The sequence below is a fragment of the Leuciscus leuciscus genome (assembly GCF_965113295.1).
Source record: "Leuciscus leuciscus genome assembly, chromosome: 16".
Lineage (NCBI taxonomy): Eukaryota > Metazoa > Chordata > Actinopteri > Cypriniformes > Leuciscidae > Leuciscus > Leuciscus leuciscus.
The window spans coordinates 17,637,506-17,659,093 of record NC_138740.1 but is presented as its reverse complement, the minus strand read 5'-3'; the positions used below and the strand labels follow the sequence as shown (position 1 = coordinate 17,659,093).

General features: G+C 37.9%; 1 protein-coding gene across 2 annotated transcripts in view; it reads left to right on the top strand.

Moving 5' to 3' along the window:
• Positions 1 to 21,588, top strand: part of taok1b (TAO kinase 1b) — a 35,926-nt gene that overhangs the window by 10,586 nt on the left and 3,752 nt on the right. For both annotated transcript variants that reach the window (XM_082140676.1, XM_082140677.1), the window contains 18 exons: positions 8,270 to 8,501; positions 8,610 to 8,681; positions 10,004 to 10,105; positions 10,216 to 10,261; positions 11,356 to 11,452; positions 11,987 to 12,100; positions 12,178 to 12,269; positions 12,362 to 12,455; positions 13,495 to 13,576; positions 13,698 to 13,865; positions 15,719 to 15,919; positions 16,043 to 16,180; positions 16,472 to 16,708; positions 17,077 to 17,205; positions 18,910 to 19,113; positions 19,243 to 19,482; positions 20,725 to 20,937; positions 21,081 to 21,263. In XM_082140676.1, the coding sequence (XP_081996802.1) occupies positions 8,370 to 8,501; positions 8,610 to 8,681; positions 10,004 to 10,105; positions 10,216 to 10,261; positions 11,356 to 11,452; positions 11,987 to 12,100; positions 12,178 to 12,269; positions 12,362 to 12,455; positions 13,495 to 13,576; positions 13,698 to 13,865; positions 15,719 to 15,919; positions 16,043 to 16,180; positions 16,472 to 16,708; positions 17,077 to 17,205; positions 18,910 to 19,113; positions 19,243 to 19,482; positions 20,725 to 20,937; positions 21,081 to 21,263 (2,544 nt within the window). In that variant the 5' untranslated portion in view covers positions 8,270 to 8,369. The remainder of the gene's footprint in view (positions 1 to 8,269; positions 8,502 to 8,609; positions 8,682 to 10,003; positions 10,106 to 10,215; positions 10,262 to 11,355; positions 11,453 to 11,986; positions 12,101 to 12,177; positions 12,270 to 12,361; positions 12,456 to 13,494; positions 13,577 to 13,697; positions 13,866 to 15,718; positions 15,920 to 16,042; positions 16,181 to 16,471; positions 16,709 to 17,076; positions 17,206 to 18,909; positions 19,114 to 19,242; positions 19,483 to 20,724; positions 20,938 to 21,080; positions 21,264 to 21,588) is intronic.

Below are 21,588 nucleotides of genomic sequence, written 5' to 3'. Positions count from 1 at the left end.
TTTGCACGCTGTTGTTGTTTCGTTCAAACATTATGGACCATGGCAAGCAGACTTTGGATACAAAAGGAGAACTAAAACGAGAATCAATATCAGCGCGGTGTTTTCGAGATGCCTAGAGCTCCCATAGACAGTATATAAACGAGAGCTCCACGTCCGAGACTTCGACCGCTTCTACATGTACTTTATTAAACAGGTGAGCACATTTACATAAAACTAATCAATGTTATATGGCTCAACATGATGAAATGTTAGAATATGATCTGTATGTTATTCTAATGTTGATCTAGCTTACTGCTAGTCTCATACAGACAAACTAACACATACATTTCAACACATTCAAATGCAGTTTAGTGTGATAGTGTAATGTTAGACCAAGTGAAACAACGCTGCGTTACCTCACAAGTTTAATTTGTCTAATAAACTGACCTGTGACTGTGAGTAGTAATTCTGCACTCGCGTGTAACGTTAGTTCGGTAGAATGAAATGTCCATATTCCTTATGCGGGACTCGCGTCGCGTGTGAAGCTGATAGCTGTCTCTTAGCAATCCCGAACTGCTTCATATCACAGTCATGATAAAAGCATCGATGTATTCAGTCATCCATAAACATTATTAGATCCATAGATTAGATCGGTCGGCTTGACGTTGACGACAAAATCCATAATTCTTAGCAAATGTTGCGTCATCAAACTACGCCTTTGTTATTGTAAATAGGTTAGTGACCCCTAGTGGCGAAAAATTCCATACTGTACGTTTAATGTAGATAGAAGGTTAACTGTTAGTAGGTTGCACACCCCCACCCCCCAAAAATGTAAATGTTGTAGTACTATCAAAGATGTCCTCTCTTGACTTGGGCCAGCAAACCCAGAACACCCTAGCAACCACATTTAGAAAACCTTAGAAGCTGTATAGCAACGCCCTGGCATCGTGGTGACGACTGTTGTACGGGCAAGCACAACAATGGGCATTCTCACAGAAACAGTTTTTGCATTTAAAACCTGAGATGCCATGGCTGTGAAATGAAATAAAATCCTGCAAAATCTAGAGATATTTTTTCATAGGTTGAACTATGGCTGTGTGATTAACTGTAATTGATTTTCAATTCCGTTATTGACTTATGTCAACGATTATGAAAACAAGATATGTAAAAAGTTCATTGTGCCGCTGCTGCATTCCGTCTAGCGCACCTTCCTTTCCTTCACAGCGGTGTGCTTTCAAACACTTTGTTCCTAACCCGCCGCGACACGCGATAAAAGGTATCTCTTCCATGTTAATCTGAGTTTTTGTTCTAACCAGCCGCGACTGCGACACACGACAATTCTATTTTAGAAACAGTTCCTATTTCTGCAACGTCGCGGAGAACAAAGTATGCTAATCTCAGGTAGGCTACTATTAATTTGCTTTATTTAATGTTAAAAGCGTCTGTGTGAGTTTGCATATAATTTTGTGTGTCTTTTATAGCCGTACTGAAAGCATCAATTCACCTCAGACCTTCTAAATAAATAAATAACTCATTGTTAACAGTCAGGTGTATTCTATGACAACGATTGTTTCAGCAACTCAGTATGTATTTTTAATAGTGTTAAAATGGTGTAAAATTCATGAATTTGATTATGTACTTATCCATTTAGTTGAGAGTGCCGGGAGCTTGCCTAGAGAGCCCACTCACTCACGCTCTTCTGATTGGCTGTGAGTTTTGATTGACTACATCTCGTCCCATAGTTGCATCGCGTCTGGTGTGGACAGTCAAATTATTTGTCGCTGGAATCTTATCGCATCCGTCTGGTTAGGACACGGTGTGACATTCGCCTAATGATAAAAAACCCGAACAATACACGCGTGTCTCGAACCGTGAAAAGTGAATTGAACGGTTCAGATTTTTTTTCATGAACCGTTCCACCCCTAGTCTTATCCGTACACAGTTGAGAAAGAAAACTCGTGTGTAACACTATATTGGATCCGTGCATTACCTAGCTCTTAAAGTGACAGCAGCCAAATATACCTGCTGCTGTCTGTCATCATAATAAACAAACAACAAATGGCAAAAAATCACTCACTGATCTTGACTGAATAACTAGCTTTAATAAGGATTAATCTATATTTAATGTGAACAATAAGACTGCAGTGTTATATGCAGTTATTTTACATTTGCTTATTCCATTTTTTTGGTGTATGCTATTACTTATCTGAATACCACTGTTAGTATACATCTTCCTGAAAAATGTAAAACACTGTGACTGTTTATTTAATTTGCATGTTCATTCTGTTGTATTTATTTGTCCATTTATTTTGTAATTAGTTTCTTTGTTCTTATTGAATTTCTGACTCAGGGCTCAACAATAAGGACTGCCTGATTGTCCGGGTCCAGCGTGAAAGACACTCGGGCCAGTTGACGGAACTGTCACTTGCCCCACTGCACGAGTGCTGCATCTTCACAGATGTTGATCATTTGCCATAATCGATCAGCCCCAGGTTTAGCTACTTTAAACTTCAGTGTTGTGTGCAAGAAGCTGCAGTAGACATGCAGTGGTCAATCATGTCCGTCTAGCACGTTTACGTAGAAAAATTATAGAAAAGCAGAGAATTGGCATTAAAGTTCTGTAGGAATTACTTCTAATACTGTCTTTAGAAAATCTACAAATGTAGTTATCTAAAGGAGAAAGATAATAAATCCTAACCTGTCAGAGCATTAAGTGTTTAGTAGTCACCCTCCACGGCCTGTCTTGTGACTCGAGCTTCCCTTCTCTGTTATCACATGTCTAAGGAATACTTTTTGAAGGGCTAAATCTGTTGTTTACCCACAGATGCTCTGACTAATGCAGTCACTGCAGGAGAGATAAAGGATGGTGAAAAAGCCAGTGGTCTTAACTGACCGCACAATGGACTTTTTGGAATATGTTTGCTTTGAGCAACTACATAAGAAGTATCTACACAGGGTGCCAATGCCCAGCCTGTACACTTTCCACACATTTCCAGCCAAAATAATAGGTTCTGCATTTGACAAATTTTCTGGTCTCGACCAGGATTATAACTTCACAGAGTGCTGAGGGGTGGTATAATGTCGACACCAATTAGCCTAAAGTTTTTAACGTAACAACAACTGACGAAAAAAAAAAAATCAACAATATCGTGCTTTATAATCAACAAAGCACTTAAAGTAGAAATATGATTTGCAGTGATGATGTGACATGCTAGGCAGCTACTCTAGCCACTTCATTGATAAATTCAGTACTGAGTTTTATGTCTGACGCTTGCATAAAAAGCAGCTTGTCATGGCATAAAGACTCATAAACTCCCTACAGATAAACATCTACAAGTGTTTTGTTGGAATGTAGTCAGTTATGTCATCGCTTCGGCTCTCAAGTCAGTGGAAATTCCATTTGAATGGAAAAGAGGTAACCTACCCACAATTGGTCTTTCATTTATCCAGCTAATCAGCTCTAATGGTTCGTGAATACGCCCAGAGTTTGACTGTTATTCAACACATTGCTTCAAATCCCTCCAAACCTGTATGAGCCTGAAGAGGTGATAAGAATGCAGCAGAGCAGGTCAATGTGAAAGCTGGGAGCACGTCAGCTGTCGTGCTGCGACATTACTGTATTTACAGCCTGTAAACAAAGGTCAGGTCACCGGTCGTTGTTTGGAATTAGTATCTGAAGATAAGACAGGTACTGTGGCCTCATGGTCTGTTCCTCTTTAACAAATCCACAGACGCTCATCTGGCTTATCTTGTATTTGCAGCTCAACCTACAGATTTGTAAAAGGGAAAATAAAGATCTGGGCAGGTAACTAGTGTTGTCAAAAATATAGATTTTTCCGGAAATATTTGAAACGGTTCTGATATTCATTTTCCACAGTATCGATACACGGACAGCAGCTGCGCTTCTTCATCTCTGACACACCCGCCTCCTTTTAGGCCACGTTCACACTGCGAGCCTTAGTGATCAGTTCTGATTTATTGCTCAGATCTTTTGTATAGCTGTTCACATTATTGTTTTAAATGTGGCCAATATCAGATTTCAGTGTGAAGTTGAACAGATCATTGTCCTGGACTGACCAGCATGTGCAAAAGAACAATAAAAAGATGACACGCAGCACACTGTCATACACTCTAGGGCCTTTCACACTGCGCTTAACCCCGGGTTATCGTTGTTCTAAACACCACTTTTAACCCTGGGTAAAGGAGCATTTCACACTTGTAATTTAGATGCGGGGTTAGCACCACTTTTTACCCGGGGTTATGAAACCCTGCTCTAGAAAAGGGTTAGCATCACTTTTGCGGTGTTAACTCTGCATTGCAGTGGCAAACTTGTACAGTGTGAAACGATGCGGTGTTAGAATGTTACAACTAGATGCTTAGCATCCACAACCAATCGCGTGCCTTATATTCACGCACTTTAGGCAGTAATGGCAACAACGCGCGATGCATACAAACAGTTGTTTCTGTGTATGATAGGATCAAACGGTGATGGAAAACGTGACAATTGGAGTGAATAGACCATCATTCTTAACTTTTATTGTTCGAAAAGTTCACTCAGAAAAAAATTTATATTACAGTCAGCAATGTGTAATTAGGACGTGCAATGCTAGAGTCTTTATGTAAACGGTCACATGCTGCGTTTGTCCAGTGAGGAATGTGAAGTGTGAACTGGCAATTTATGAATACCCAGGATTAACTGTTAACCCCGGTTATAGTATGAGAAGTGTGAAAAGGTGAATAAAGATAACCCAGGATTCCGAGTTAAGAATGACCCAGGGTTAACTAGGCTATTTCAAGTGTGAAAAGCCTACAAGGTACAAAAGCTGTCCCTGGGGCGGTACCTTTCCAAAAAGTACACTTTTTTTACTTTTAGGTATTAGTTCACTTTAGGACAGGTATTAATATGTAACTTTAAGTTATCAATATGCACCCTTTAGGTATAAAAGTGTACCTTTTGAAAAGGTACTACCCCAGTGACCACTTTTGTAAAAAAAAAAATCTGAGAGTGTACGAAAGTAAATACAGATGACATTAACTCTTTCCCCGCCATTGACGAAAATTTCTGTCATTTATGAGACTACGCTTCCCCACCATTGACGGAAATTTCTGGCTTTCCATGTTTTCACTTTTATAAGGTAGGGGGCGCTTTGACATCATCTGAAAGAGTACTGAATTTCTTTATCAAAAGATGTGAAGTAGTAGCAGAAACGAGCGATAGCATATGTAAGCAGATGCAAATGTAAATAATGTGATCATCAACATTAAACAGCATACAGGCCTACATCAAAACTGCCTAACGTTACTGAATGAATTGTTGACCCAGGACGAGGTATAGGACTTTGCAGGCTGCAGAGTATGTGTGTGGAGTGGAGCGCCAACGATTTCCCCTCCGCGCTCTTAAGCGTTCAATAATCACTACGCTCCTGGTTCACCATTTCCCGCTCCACTCCTCACTTACTGATATCAAAAACACTGCTCCATCTTCACTCCCTGAGGAAATTTGTGGCTAAAATATTTATATGCTTTGAAATCTCACCCAAAATCTGTTCATAGCATATAGTTAAATACTAGGAGAATAGTTTCAATGTGGTTTATTGGAACACTCGTGTGCAAATTATTTTCCTAGGACATGCCAAGCTTATTACATGGTGATCAGCATTAAAAGATAAATATCACTGCTGCTTTTTGCAGTTCAGATTTTGTTTGAAAAGATGAAAATAACGTTTTTGTCAGTTATTTTATCTATGGGTCGCCACATTTGTTACAGATTTCTGCTCATTCGAAATCAGATAAAGATATAAAGATAAAGTAGCACTGCAAGACCCGAACGCATTAGTGAGAGAGCGATTGCGTGTGTGAATAAGTGCTACCTGTTTAAAGTGTGCTTTCACTCGATCATATTCAGTAGCCTATCTAGAAGATGCAAACAACACCTGTATTGGATTTAGGACCACATATGGAAGTGGCCCAAATCTGAATTGAAAAGATCAGATTCTATGTGGTTTTTGCTGTTCACACACGGTCCTGACAAACAGATCTGAGTCACGTATGAGCAAAAGGGTTAGTATGGAAGCTTGTTTCCACCACTGAATAATAAATAAATAATAATTGCGACTTTTTATCTCACAATTGCGAGTTTACATCTCGCAATTCTGACTTTATTTCTCAGAATTGCGAGATATAAAGTCAGAATTGCGTGAAATAAAGTCGCAATTGCGTGTTATAAAGTCAGAATTGCGAGATATAAACTCGCAATTGTGAGATAAGTCAGAATTCTGACTTTTTTTTCGCAATTGCGACTTTATATCACGCAATTCTGACTTTATAACACGCAATTGCGACTTTATATCTCGCAATTCTGACATCTTTTCTCAGAATTGTGAGATATAAAGTCCAATTCTAAGGGAAAAAAAGACGGACTTTTTTTTTTTTTTTTTTTTAGAGAATATAGTTTATATCTCACAATTCTGACTTTATAACACGCAATTGCGACTTTATATCATGCAATTCTGACTTTATTTCTCAGAATTGCGACTTTATTTCTCAGAATTGCGACTTTATTTCTCAGAATTGCGACTTTATTTCTCAGAATTGCGACTTTATATCCCGCAATTGCGACTTTATATCTCGCAATTGCGACTTTGTTTCTCAGAATTGAGACTTTATTTCTCACAATTCTGACTTGTTGTCTCGCAATTGTGAGAAAAAAAGTCAGAATTGTGAGATAAAAAGTCACAATTATTATTATTTATTTATTATTCAGTGGCGGAAACAAGCTTCCATAGGTTAGTCCGCATTTACCTGCAGTCTGAACTTAGCCTTAATCACTCTTTCATTTGCTCCGGTTGAATAGAGTTGGTGCTACAAGGCCTGAATTTCGGCATACATTTTTTTTTTTTTGCAGGTTTTGTGCTCACACACATAAAGCTGCTTCTCAAACTGATTTCCCAATTGAATTCTTTTACGCTGCTTTTGCTCTTAAACTGTCAAATACACAAAATTTCATGCGTTTGGTCTTAAAGGTCTGTAAGAATTATTCCTGTATTTAATTTTTTACAATTAAGACAGTCCAGTGTTATTTTACATTTGATTACTTTGTTCAATTTCTGTAGTATTTCTGAATATTACTTTTAGATCTACCTGAAAAACCTAAAGCACTGTTTATTAAATTTTTTTCTTTATTCTGTTGTTTGTATTTGTGCTATCATTTGTAATTTGTTTGTTTGTTCTTATTTTATTACTGACTGTCTACTTTTTTTATATTTTTTTTATTCAAAGTTTGAAATCAAGCTGCTGTGTATATTAAGCTACTGCGCAACAAACACACAGCACAACAAAATTATAAAAAAAACAATTGAGTGAGCAAACATTTAGGCTAGGTGAGATTATTGTTATGGTAATTCATCACACAGGGTTCCTACGCAGTTTGGAAAAGTATGGAAAAATATTTGTTTTTCCAGACCATTGCCCCTATTCAGTTTTTTAAAAGACTATATGTAAAATTAATAAATATTCTTATTCTTAATAAAAAAAGAATTTTTAAAAATAAATGTTTCTAAAGTTTTCATTTTCAAGCCCCCCAAAACACCATTATCTTGAACGGCCAAAACGCATAAAAAGTTTTCAGTTTTTAATTGAATATGGTGTCATGTAGCCCAAACGGCACATAAATCAGACTGTACTTTGCTGTTTGGTGATTATGCAACATCAAACCACATTTACAATATCAAAGTGATGTTCAAAGGAGAATATATGCAGATTATAAAGATTTATAGCTTTCTTCTCATCATGCAAGCATCTTGTCACTTCGAGAACCCAATGAAAAACAGAGAAAATATTTATTCTATATTTTTATATATATATATATATATATATATATATATATATATATTTATATATATCTACAGATGACTGTACTATTCACTGAAAATAATTGTGTGTGTGAGCCATTTATTTTAAAAATCGTTTGGAACGAGGTCTGGAAATTTGAGTCTGGAAAAGTATGGCATTTTGAAATAGAAAAATGTGTTGGAACCCTGTTTATATGTGAATATAAGTCTAAATTAAAATCTGTTCGTCATATAGGCTAAAGCAATTAAATAGATTCTGTAAAAAACAATGGGGTGTTAGACACCCAGTCTTCTATTTTGGGTGTGATTCATTGTCAAAACAGGATACAACTAAAAAGAAATGAATGAATAATTTTATTCAAAATGTCTATAGCTGAAAGCCTGATATAGTATCAACTCCATTACAAATGTTGATTAGGCCTGTATTTGTTTACCTGCAGGTCTCTATGCGTACACTGCCTCCCTCTGGCAGATGAGTAACCAGCGGGGCCTGACGGCCAGATAGTCCCCTGCGAGCGCGGCGCGGCCCCGGCTCGCAGCATGCCCTCCACCAGCAGGGCAGGGAGTCTGAAGGACCCCGAGATCTCAGATCTCTTCTTCAAGGAGGACCCCGAGAAGCTCTTCACAGACCTCCGTGAGATCGGTCATGGCAGCTTTGGCGCGGTCTATTTTGTATGTTTTATCTATTTAATAGGATTTGTCATTTTAATGCATGTTACAGTACATTATGAAATGTTTGGGAGATTAAATTGTGAAATATCAGATGTGTATATTGCTCAGGCACGGGATTCGCGGACTGCAGAGGTGGTGGCCATCAAGAAGATGTCCTACAGTGGGAAACAGTCTAATGAGGTCAGTTTTCCTACATTCCAGAGTCATTACATACAGTCATGCAACAGTTTGGTTGTGGATTCAGCTTTTCCTTTTGAGGGTGGGCACAGTGATAGAAATGATTGCATTACACTTCTAAGACTTTTTTCATGTTTTTGAAAGAAGCTTCTGATGCTCACCAGGGCTGCATTTATTTGATCAAAAATGCATTAAACACTGTAATATTGTGAAATATTACAATTGAATTGCAATTTTTCTATTTTAATATATAATAAAATGTAATTTATTCTTGTAATGCAAAGCTGAACTTTCAGCATTATTACTCCAGTCTTCAGTGTCACATGATCCTTCAGAAATCATTTGAATATGCTGATTTGCTGCTCAAGAAACATTTATTATTATTATTATTATTATTATCAATGTTGAAAACAGTGTTTTCTGCTTAACGTTTTTAGTGGAAACCATACCATTCAAGAGTTTGGGGTGAGTAGGAGCAAAGAAATGAATGGAACTTTAATTTGATCTAAAGTGACAACGAATAAACACATTTATAATGTTACAAAAGATTTCCATTTCAAATAAATGCTGTTCTTTTGAACTTTCACAAAAATATTAAGCAGCAAAAACTGTTTTCAGCATTGATAATAATAACTATTATTAATTGTACTCGGTTATTAATAACTTAAAATAATCTATCAGCATATTACAATTTTCTGAAGGATCATGTGACACTGAAGACTGGAATAGTGGTTGTCACAGGAATAAATTACATTTTAAAAATGTATTAAAATAGAAAAGAAGCTATTTTAAATTGTAATAATATTTTACAATATAACCTTTTTTTACTGTAGTTTTGATCAAATGCTGTCTTGGTGAAAGACAATTGTATGAAAACCAAGAAATCTTGATAATTCCAAACTAATAGATATTTTTGTCTCTTTGTTTCATACTTACAAACAACTATGGCTTGGCTCTCAAACAGTGACTTGGCTCAGTATCATACGAGCAAATTAAAGTCAATTGCTGAAGTCACATTAAATCTCCTGTAACACCTCAGATTGAAGTGAAGCACCAATGCCATTCATACTTTAGCTGGTGGCAGCATTTCCTTTGTAATTTCAGATTAGCAGTAATCGGATTACACATAATCTCTGCAAAGAATCCTTCAGAAGCTTTAGGACTGACTTTCTTTTTCAGGAACTGTACTAGTAAATCGATATGTCCAGTCTGCTCTTGTCAATAGTGGATACAGTGATCAAGTGGAAAATTGGAATACATTGTATGCTTTTCCGGCCAGTTTGAAAGAAGACTGTTTGACTTGATGCTTTCTTCTCTTTACTTAGAAATGGCAGGATATCATTAAGGAAGTCAAGTTTCTCCAGAGAATACAACACCCAAACAGCATAGAGTATAAAGGATGCTACTTGCGGGAACACACAGCATGGGTAAGATCTTTCTTTTTCTCTTCTGAATCACTCATTCTCACTATCACTCTTTGGCATGACATGTTAATGAGTGCATCAACACAATATTCATCTTTTTTCCCCCTCTTTAGCTTGTCATGGAGTACTGTTTGGGCTCAGCCTCGGACCTCCTTGAAGGTGAGATGCCAAACATTTGACTTCATGTGGAAGCATGATCAGTATTTTATCCAAAATGTGTGTGTTTATTTATTTATTTAAAATATCCAAAAACCACTAGCCACTAGTGTCATATTTTATTCGCTTGTGTACTAACATTATCCCAAATATTTACAACAATGTTTAAATCCAGAGAAATTCGCAATTTTAACCAGTGTAACGTCCCTCCTCATTGCGTCGCCTGTCAATGCCGTCATCCTCGGTTTCCGCTTTTGGTGCCGTAGAAACCATGGCAACATAGCAAGTCTAATGAAAAAATGCGGAAGTAGTAATTTTAGCGTCTGGCACGCCACTCCTGTTGTTGTTTCGTCATGGACCTCAATTATTCGTTATTGTTTGCAGCAGGCTTTGTCGAATAGTTTTGGACAAGATGAGAAATAAAACCAGGATCAATATCAGTGTGGCATTTCCTAACACTGTTTTACAAGTCTATGGCAGTGTAATTAAATACACAGTATGTGTTAAACATAACTTAAATAGTAAGTCAGCCTTTTTGCAAATGCTGTGGGTACGCTTAAATGTGCTTTTAGTTTAATAGTTTTGTACATGTAAAACTGCGCTGCGTTACCCCACCATTTAATTTGACAAATAAAGTGACATGTATGAGTAGTAATTTAGCAATGAACATTACGTTACTTGTGGCTAATTAAAATTAAATAAAACCATGTGATCAAATTTAAAGGTTATAAAACTCTATTTAATTTCATACCTCATTCATGAACATGATTTGAGTCCTGTCAACTCCCATCATTCCACGCTCCTTCACAGCATCATCAAACTATGCCTTTGTTATTGTTTTGAATATGTGACCTCTAGTGGCAAAAATTATATACTGTGCCTTTAACATTTACATTTATTATTACAAATAATAGAGCATAGTGCTAGCAACACCAAGTTATGGGTTTGATTCCCAGGGAATGCATGAACTGACAAAATGTACTGTATATCTTGAATGCAGTGTACATCACTGGATGAAAGGTCTGTCAAATGCATTAATGTAAATCATTGTCACTTTGATGAACATGCAACTTTACTGTTTTTTTGTTGTTGTTTAGTTCACAAGAAGCCCCTTCAGGAAATTGAGATTGCAGCAATTACACATGGTGCTTTGCAGGGCCTTGCATACCTTCATTCCCATAACATGATTCACAGGTTTGTGGGTTTTTCTTTTTCTTTTTCCTAGTAGTGTTGGGCATCGAGAACTGGTTCCACAGGAACCAAATGAATTTCATGACTGCTTCCGCTAATAGATTCTGCATTCTTGCTCTGGAGACAAGAAACCTTGTTGGAATACTCTGGGAGGGTTTCCTGCACATTTATTATTTTACGGCACAGTGCAGTCTCTAATTAAATTGTTTTAGCAAGTCAATGAATTCAATGCAAGGGACGACAAACATACAGACCTGATTCTGTGTCTGATTCACGAACATATGGTTCTTATGGTCACAAAGTCTCACAAATAAAGTTACAATGAAACATAAGTAGTAATAGATATTTTTTTCCATATTGTGGGGTACATCCGAGTATTACTGGTTATGGGAAAAGAAAAAAATTGTAGGACGGGGACTTGGTTCTATGCATGGGTTGTTGATTGGATTTTGAGATGTGGGAAGTCTTCACAGTACATTACCTGTGGGTGTCAAAGAAAATGTTGATTATTCTGTGTATATTGTCATCTTAACTCAGGGATATCAAAGCTGGGAACATCCTACTGACCGAGCCTGGACAAGTCAAACTGGCAGATTTTGGTTCTGCCTCCATCGCCTCTCCAGCAAACTCTTTTGTGGGGACACCATATTGGTGAGCACACTGAGGATCTTTAATAATAATGACTCCTATGACACAGCCTGGTTACTAACACGCACGTCTGCTCTCAGGATGGCCCCTGAAGTGATTTTAGCCATGGACGAGGGACAGTATGATGGAAAGGTTGACATCTGGTCTCTTGGGATCACCTGCGTAGAACTAGGTGACGAAGAAGTGCTGCTCATCGTAAATTGAATTGTGCGTCTTTCACAGTGTGAAAGTCGAGCTTACTTTTGCCTCTCCTTTTTGCTGTAGCGGAAAGGAAGCCTCCTCTGTTTAACATGAATGCGATGAGTGCCTTATACCATATAGCGCAGAATGAGAGTCCCACACTGCAGTCAAGTGAATGGTAAGTCCTCTAACACAGGGTTTCAATCTTTTAGATGACCCCCAAATATGATCAGTCTCATCCTAAAACGTACTATAGTACTATACTGTTAGATATATTAGTTATTTATATCAATTTACTTATTTAATTTTTATTTTAATCAAATTTTTATTTATTTATTTAGTGATGATAAATTCGAACATGAAACTCTAGTGTTGTCTTTAGTAATCTATAGCGGTCTTTTAGATGCCATAGAGAGCCCAAATATGATCTTCCTCGTGTGAGACCCCATCCTAAAATTTAAAAGGCAGCTATATTGTTTCATATCCAGAGAACCAATTTATACGGTGTAAAATTGTATATTACAAATATGCGTAAAATATAATTTGGAAAATATTTAGTTTATTTTCTTTAAATGATTTCCCTTTTTGTTCTACTCGCTATGGTATGATACTAAATAAATAGATTTAAATAAATCTAACAGCATTTATTTAGTAGATCTACTAAATAAATTCTGTCAGATTTATTTTGTTCAAAACCATTATTCTTATTTAATTTTAATCTTATTTAAAAAAAAAATTTTTTCATTAAGGCTAGGTAGTAAATCAAATATTGGGGTGATTTTTGCATACTTTTTATTTGACCATTTTTTTCCATGTGAATTGCGAGTATCTGAGCAATAATTAAATAAATTAAGTTTCTGATTTAAAGGGTTAGTTCACCCAAAAATGAAAATTCTATCATTAATTACCCTTATGTCGTTCCAAACCCGTAAGACTTTCGTTCATCTTTGAAACACAAAGATATTTTTTATCAAATCTGAGTGATTTCTGTCCCTCCATTGACAGCTACGCAACTACCACCACTTTTATACTTCAAAAAGTTCATAAAGAGAACGTAAAACTAATCCATATGAATTGAGCGGCTTAGTCCAAATTTTCTGAAGAGACTCGATCGCTTTAAATTAGGACAATATTTATTTTAATTAACTTTATTTAAAAATATTGAGCGATTTCTGCATTAGCGAGTCGCTTAACCTGCTGTGTTATTCTTTCCTCAGGACGGATTATTTTAGAAATTTTGTTGACTCTTGCCTTCAGAAAATCCCCCAAGACCGACCACACTCTGAGGATCTGTTGCAGGTGTTCACTTTGCATTGAATTATCAAGAAATTTAAATAACCTTTTTGTTTGTTAGTCTTAATAATCCATTTGAATACTTAGTTAACTGCCTTATTTTCTGCACTCTTTGCAAAAACAATAGCATGCATTCGTCCTGCGAGAGAGGCCAGAATCTGTTCTGATGGATTTAATTTTGCGGACAAAAGATGCAGTCCGAGAGCTGGACAACCTGCAGTATCGCAAGATGAAGAAGATCCTCTTTCAAGAGTCCCACAATGGGCCGACCACTGAGACCCAGGAGGGAGATGAGGTCAGATCTCAAACCATCCCTAGTTCCAGTGCTTTAACATTGATTGGCTCATATAAATTAGTCAAAATGTCTGAGTAAAGATCTGAGTGTTAACGGTACACTATGTAACTTTGGCCCTTTAGCGGTTAAAAAACAAAACTGCATGCATTTTGCGGAAGAACGTTGTTTTGGTTGTGCTTCGGCTATGTAATATGGTTATCCTACAGCTCATAAAACATTCACTACTAGGCTTAGGCTACGTTCACACTGCAGGCTGAAACGACTCAATTCCGATTTTTTTGCCCCTATGCGACCTGTATCTGATCTTTTCATGACAGTCTGAACGACACAGATCCGATCTTTTCAAATGCGACCCAGGCCACTTGGGTATGTGGTCCCAAATCCGATACATATCCGATCTTTTGAAATGCGACTTCAGTCTGAACGGCCAGGTCGCATGTATCCGACCCGCACGTCATTGATACGCGAAAAACGTCATAATTCTGCGTTGAAGTAGTCGTCGGTTTGAAAACGGACTGCATATTCGTCGAGCTGAGGTAAATCTGCCGAACGGGTCGACCTCGACGAGCCCGTTAATAAAAAAATAAATAAATAAAAAAGCCCACGGCCATTATATATACATTATGTTAACTTATTTGTGCTGAATCTGATATTAAATAGGTCAGCGGCTGCTGTCTGGCTCTTGTGTAACGGTCGCTGCGCGCGCTCGTGTGTGTGTGAGAGAATCACAGTTAAAGTTTAGCTACTTCCGCAAACAACAAGTGACGTCGTTGACCGTTGAGTACTCTTCTGCGCATGCGGGTCACTTCTGGGTCATTTCACGTTCACACAGGAGATCACAAAAGGTCGCATTTAATTGGAAATGTGAACGGCCTTGCCAAAAAATTGAATTTTTTCAAAAAATCGGAATTGAGCATTAAGCCCTGCAGTGTGAACGTAGCCTTAATAGATATAACCAGTTTAGATGAAAATGGATCTCAAGCTGACTAGAGATCCAAATGTTACTGTAGCTATATCCATTAATAGACACGGTACCATTCCAGCACAGCGCTACGCCATAATGAAATGACCCTTCACGATAGATGATGCTTTATAATGATCTCTGTTAGAGAGCTACATATGACAATTTATCTGTTCAATAAAATACCTTTCTGACCTATTGAGTAATAAAACCACCATCTCCGCTTCGCTTTTGCAACATTTAAAATCCCTCAGGTCTCACCCTCTCCGAAAAGCCAAGCCAATGTTGATTCTTTTTTTATTGCGATCTCTTTCGCGTTCTCTTTTTGCCAGCGAATCTCCTCTGTTCGGTGTGATTCAGAGGTGATTCCTCTGAGGTTTTAGATTCAGTGGCTCCACGTTAACCTTTTTTCGCACGTTGTGACAATTAACCTATGCCGTTCCCACACGTGTAAAAGTAGGGGGACCAACTTTTCTCTATTGACGGATATGACGAGATGGGTGAGTGATGCATGTATGAAATTACCCACAGTAAATCAGGGTAAAATAAAAACAAGGTTGATGATTTATTGACTAGTTATTTAAATTAATTTGTAACAAAAAAAATTTTTCATAGTGAACCTTTAAAACAGAACACTTTTGAAAAAAGGCCGAATGTTCTCCTTTTACAGGATGATCTTTGGGTCATTCTCAAATCCTGGTAAATAACATGACTATCAGGTTTAACACAAACTTATGAAGTTTATGCAGTTTATTTAATAATAAAAAAAACTTAATTATAAGAATTGTCAGTCATGATTTCAGTCTTTTTAAGCCAACTCAATGTTTTTTGACTTAAATAGAGTTGCTGTTTTACTGCTGTGCTCTGAATTGCTGTTTTTTTGTGTGTTCAGGAGTCGGAGCACAATACTGGTCGCACGGGCACAGTGAGCAGTGTGGGCAGTAATCAGTCCATTCCCAGCATGTCGATCAGTGCGAGCTCTCAGAGCAGCTCAGTGAACAGCCTCCCTGATGCTGCCGATGACAAGAGTGAACTTGATCTGGAGAAAGACCACACTGTTATGTCTAACAGTTCGGTCATACATCTGAAACCTGTACGTTCACACACCTCTTCTTAAAATATCACAGAAACCTTCAGTGTAACCCAAATCAGAGATTCTTTATACTAAGTAACTGTGAACAGTGAATATACATTTTCCTGTTTTTGTGTCCATTAGGAAAGGGAGGAGGTTTACCCTGAGGATCCTGAAACACATCCTCGTCCCTCAGAAGCCCAGGCGCCACCTGCACAGCCCCCACAGCGCAAACACCATCGCAACCCTGAGCACTTTGCCACCATCCGCACAGCTTCACTGGTGAGGCAGTCAAGTCCAATCTGTACTGAAATGCTTCACAACCCTAGTGTCCACATCAGATTTGTCAAAACTGAATTGCTCATATTATAATCGATAAACCGTGGCATTGGACGCTTTCAGTGTAGACACAGTGTAAAATGAATGACTTCGCAAGAATTTATTGTTCACTTCCAGTCTCAGGTTCTTGAAATGTTCAAGATTCATTTCATTTTTCTTAAACATCTCTTGATCATTTTTATTCCTCTTCCCTGTCCCTTCATTTCCTTGTGTCCCTCCTCTTGCCTCTTTCAGGTAACACGACAGATGCAGGAACACGAGCAGGACTCTGAGCTGAGGGAGCAGATGTCCGGTTACAAGCGCATGAGACGGCAGCACCAGAAGCACCTTATGGCCCTGGAGAACAAACTGAAAGCGGAGATGGACGAACACAGGCTGAGACTGGACAAAGAGCTGGAGGCCCAGAGGAACAGCTTTGCCAGTGAGATAGAGAAACTTGTGAAGAAAAACCAAGCAGCCATTGAGAAAGATGTAAGTGCACACGAGACATGTCACATGACGGAATTCCACCTGAAAACTGCTCAGGAATCGGAAATTCCCCTCTTCCTCATATGCCATTCAAACAGTTTCTTAATCAAGTAATAATATCTTTCATATACATGACTTGGCCAAAAGTATGTGATGCCCCTTTCTGATTAACTGTAAGCAAGACCCCTCAATTCCAGTGAAGACAAATCTTAATGTAACATCATAAAATTACATTCTTGAGAATGATGTGCTCCATACTTTGTTGCAAGGGGAGGTTCCTGTTCTGCTTCATTATGACTAAAAGGCTCTGTGCACAAAGCTATTAATATTTAATTTATTCATTTTACATTTTCATGAATATTGTCTTGAAGGCCAAGTCATTTGCCAATGATGAGAAGAAATTCCAACAGCACATTCAAGCCCAGCAGAAGAAAGAGCTTAGTAGCTTCCTGGAGTCACAGAAAAGAGAGTACAAGCTACGCAAGGAGCAACTGAAAGAGGTATAGGCATATTTCAGCAAGGCTTTTTGCCCACCTATGAATCCACCAATTGTGTGTTTCATCTTGGTGTAAATCCACCTAGATTGACCTCTATTATGAGATCTTTTTGCATGAACAGTGCAAATGAATCAAGAAAAGTGAAAAAGCAGGAAAGTGGGCATGGTCAATACAGCTGAATTAGAGATGCACTGAAATTTAGCAAACTAAAAAATGTTGTTTGTTTTTGGCTGAAACTATTTTTAAAGGGATAGTTCACTTTGAAATTAAATTTTGGTATGTTTTAGCTTACCTCAAGGGCATCCAAGATGTAGGTGTCTTTTTTTCCACAGTAGTTTCAATTTTGATATTTTTAGGTCAAACCGTTCTTGTCTGTCAGTCATATAATGCAGGTCGATGGTCACTGTCTCAAAGAGCAAGCACAGTCCAAATTAAAATGATCTGAGAGCGCGGGCGGGTATAGATATATACACTAGATGTCGCATTGGCTACGGTTTCGCAGTAGCCAATGCGACATCTAGTGTATATATCTATACCAGCCCGCGCTCTCAGATCATTTGGACGCAGCTGTGTTCAAGAGGTAAAAACGATATAAATACTGTTCGTTTTCTCACACAAACCGCTCGTTTCGTGTCTTAGGCCATCAATGTGTACTTACGATGGGGAATTGTTTAATTTGGACGATGGGGAATTGTTTTAATTTGGACTCTGTGCATGCTCTTTGAGACAGTGACCATCGACCTGCATTATATGAATGACAGACAAGAACGGTTTGACCTAAAAATATCAAAATTGAAACTACTGTGGAAAAAAAGACACCTACATCTTGGATGCTCTTGAGGTAAGCTAAAACATACCAAAATTTAATTTCAAAGTGAACTATCCCTTTAAGGGCCAAAATCATTGACTGAGACATTGACATTTAATTAGTACTTCTCCTTAGGCTGGCTTTTTCGTGGATAAGCTACAACAGATAAACTTTTCTGTTTATAGCACAAAATAAACATGAATGAACATCAGAAGGTATGTTGGAAGAAACAAGTTACTGAAATGTATCATGTCTTATGTAATCGCTCAATCAGTGTTTCAGTCTTGGAAAACGTCAATAAAACAGCTTGTAAACAATGTTACATAATTTAATATTTACCTCAAGATAGCAATTCAATGTCTGTAGCTTGTTAGCTAACTAGAAAACAACTCTAGATAAGGAACATTTTGCTAAATATATGCGCTTATTCATTATTTTTACATGTTGTCTTCATTATTAATGTATGTTTGAATAAATCTGCCATGAGAACGTACATCTTTATTATAGCCACAGAGTAAAAACATTATAATATAATCAATAAAAAATTTAATATAAAAGAGCCTTATATGCAATTGAAATAATTATATAAAAATTTGTTTTGAGTGTTAATTATTAAATAAATTTCATGGATTAATTATTAACTTTTATTTTGGATTCTGGTTTCAGTATATCAATATTTCTCAGCATCACTACTAAAAAGTAATGTTTCTCTATTGTTCAGCCATTTGACAATTTTCAGTATACATCCTAGAGGATGAGAAGGACTATTGTTACTAAGTATATTCAAGTAGATTGCAAATGTACATTTTATATTTATATAAATATAAGTAGCTAAATTTTATTTATTAATAAAGTATTTCCGCTTAACAACTCCCATTAATGTTTCCCACACTGTTTAGGAGCTGAATGAGAACCAGTCCACCCCCAAGAAGGAGAAGCAGGAGTGGCTGTCGAAGCGGAAGGAGGACTTTCAGCACTACCAGGCAGAAGAGGAAGCCAACCTTCTCCGCCGACAACGCCAGTACCTGGAGCTCGAATGTCGCCGCTTTAAACGCAGAATCCTCATTGCAAAACACAATGTAGAGCAAGACCTTGTGCGGGAGGTAATGTTACTTTTCATAAACTGTCAAATGTGTATTTTTATTATTGACTAATCTATCCATGATTCCTTCGATTAATTGGATTAAAACCAAAGAAAACAAATATAATGACAAGAGGTTTTCTTGATCCAGGAGCTTAATAAGCGGCAGACGCAGAAAGATCTGGAACATGCCATGCTGCTCCGCCAACATGAGTCGATGCAGGAGCTGGAGGTGAGGCAGCTGGGCACCATCCAGAAGATGCGCTCAGAGCTGACCCGCTTGCAGCATCAGACTGAGCTCACCAACCAGCTAGAGTACAACAAACGCAGAGAGCGAGAGCTGCGCCGCAAACATGTCATGGAGGTCCGGCAGCAGCCCAAGAGCCTTAAGGTGCGTTTCCTTTTAAGCCTTTTTGTAGTGCATACCAGCCGCGGCTCGTCTGTAAGGGCCTGTGGGGCAGCGCCCAACCAAAATATTAATCCAAACATACACCTCTATATAAACTGAATTAATAATAAATTGTAAATATTTTCACGTTACCTCGCATAAACCTCGCTCCAGACCAAGACGATATCAGTGCGCTTAAGCTATGTGTCTGCATCAAGTCAGTAACTAGTTGGTGTGTCAAGTTAATTCAAGTAACCTTTATTCATATAGCGCTTTTTACAATACAATACAGTTTCAAAGCAGCTTCACAGTGATAACAGGAAAATAATGCAATAAAGTTTGTTTCGGCTATACAGCAGATCTGGAAGAAAATAGCATCATTGTCCAGCTTAAGTAAGTTCAGTGATGGTTCATTTTTCAAAAAAGTTATTAATTTAGTTCATTTATCTCTGGAGAAAACCTTGATGTCATCGTCCAGCTCAGTTCAGTTCTCATATAATAGTGTCAATGCAGGCAGATCAATAATATTGTTGAATGTTAAGTCCCCAACTAAGCAAGCCAAAGGCAACAGTGGCAAGGAACCAAACTCCATCAAGGTGACAGAATGGAGAAAAAAACCTTGGAAGAAATCAGGCTCAGTCGGGGGCCAGTTCTCCTCTGGCCAATGAACAAACAGTGTATGATTATGATTCAGGCAGCATTACAGGTCAGAAGTCAGATTGGATCAGAACATTCAGAATATTATCCAGTTCCATCTGGTTGAAGATCGGAGTCATCATGCCGGTATGGAGACGAGTTTGTTGAGAACAGTGTGTCTGTTTTTCCTATGTGGAGTAGTGTATCAAATTAATGAATGTATAAATCCTTTAGTTTAAATGTGCTCATTTATATTCAGTTGTTCTGTTGTGTTTGTTCTGAGAATAGACATGACTTTGTTTTCCTCACAGGAATTCCTACACAACATTCTAAAACAACATTCGGAGGCAATAAATGCTATATTAAGGCAATATTATGATAGCAATCTATAGGTTTGTCATGTGTAATAGTCTGTCAGTCGTCATAAGAGCGCCATCCTCAGGCTGTATACTGCAAGGACATTAGAATTCTGCCAAAAGATATATGTTCAGCGATTAGAATATAAAGCTTACAAAATGTGTATCATAAACTAGCGCCAAAGTTTACGCTTCTGGTGCATACTAGTTTTGTGGTGGAAGTAAGCCTTTCCTCCTCTTTGATCTGTATCAGTCTAAAGAGACGCAGATAAAGAAGCAGTTCCAGGACACGTGTAAGATCCAGACACGGCAGTATAAAGCCCTGCGCAACCACCTCCTGGAAACCACACCAAAGGCCGACCACAAGGCTGTGCTGAAGAGGCTGAAGGAGGAGCAGACACGGAAGTTAGCCATCCTCGCTGAGCAGTATGACCATTCCATCAATGACATGCTCTCCACACAAGCTGTGAGTCCTCCCATCTCATGTGTATATCTTCCTGTAAGGCCATCAAAGAAGGACGCTTGCAGAAGGCGGAAATGTTATCCTAATTGAAAAATCTTTTACACACTGATTCTAAATGTAACTCCACCTCCCGTCTTGATCCTCAGCTGCGATTGGACGAGGCACAGGAGGCCGAATGTCAGGTGCTAAAGATGCAGCTGCAGCAGGAGCTGGAGTTGCTAAATGCCTATCAGAGCAAGATCAAAATGCAGACGGACTCGCAGCACGATCGTGAGAGGAAAGAGCTGGAGCAGAGGGTTTCGCTGAGGAGGGCTCTTCTTGAACAGAAGGTAACTGATACAAATCCAAGCAGCACACTACAGAAATGACAGCGCTTTTGACGTTCCAAAATGAGAATTAAAGGTATAGTTCACCCAAAAATGAAAGTTTGTTTTCAAACCTTTTTTTTTTTTTTTCAGTGGAATACAAAGGTTGAAAGTTCAGAAGCATTTAAAAAAAAATATGGAGGAACGTGTTTAGCCTAAATTCATGTCATTCACTTACTATGTTTTGCCATTAAGGATGTTGACCCTGCAATTTTCTACCCTAACAAATTCTACTTTTATGTTCTACGGATTCTAGAACATAAAAGAAGAATTCTACTTTTGTGGCAGT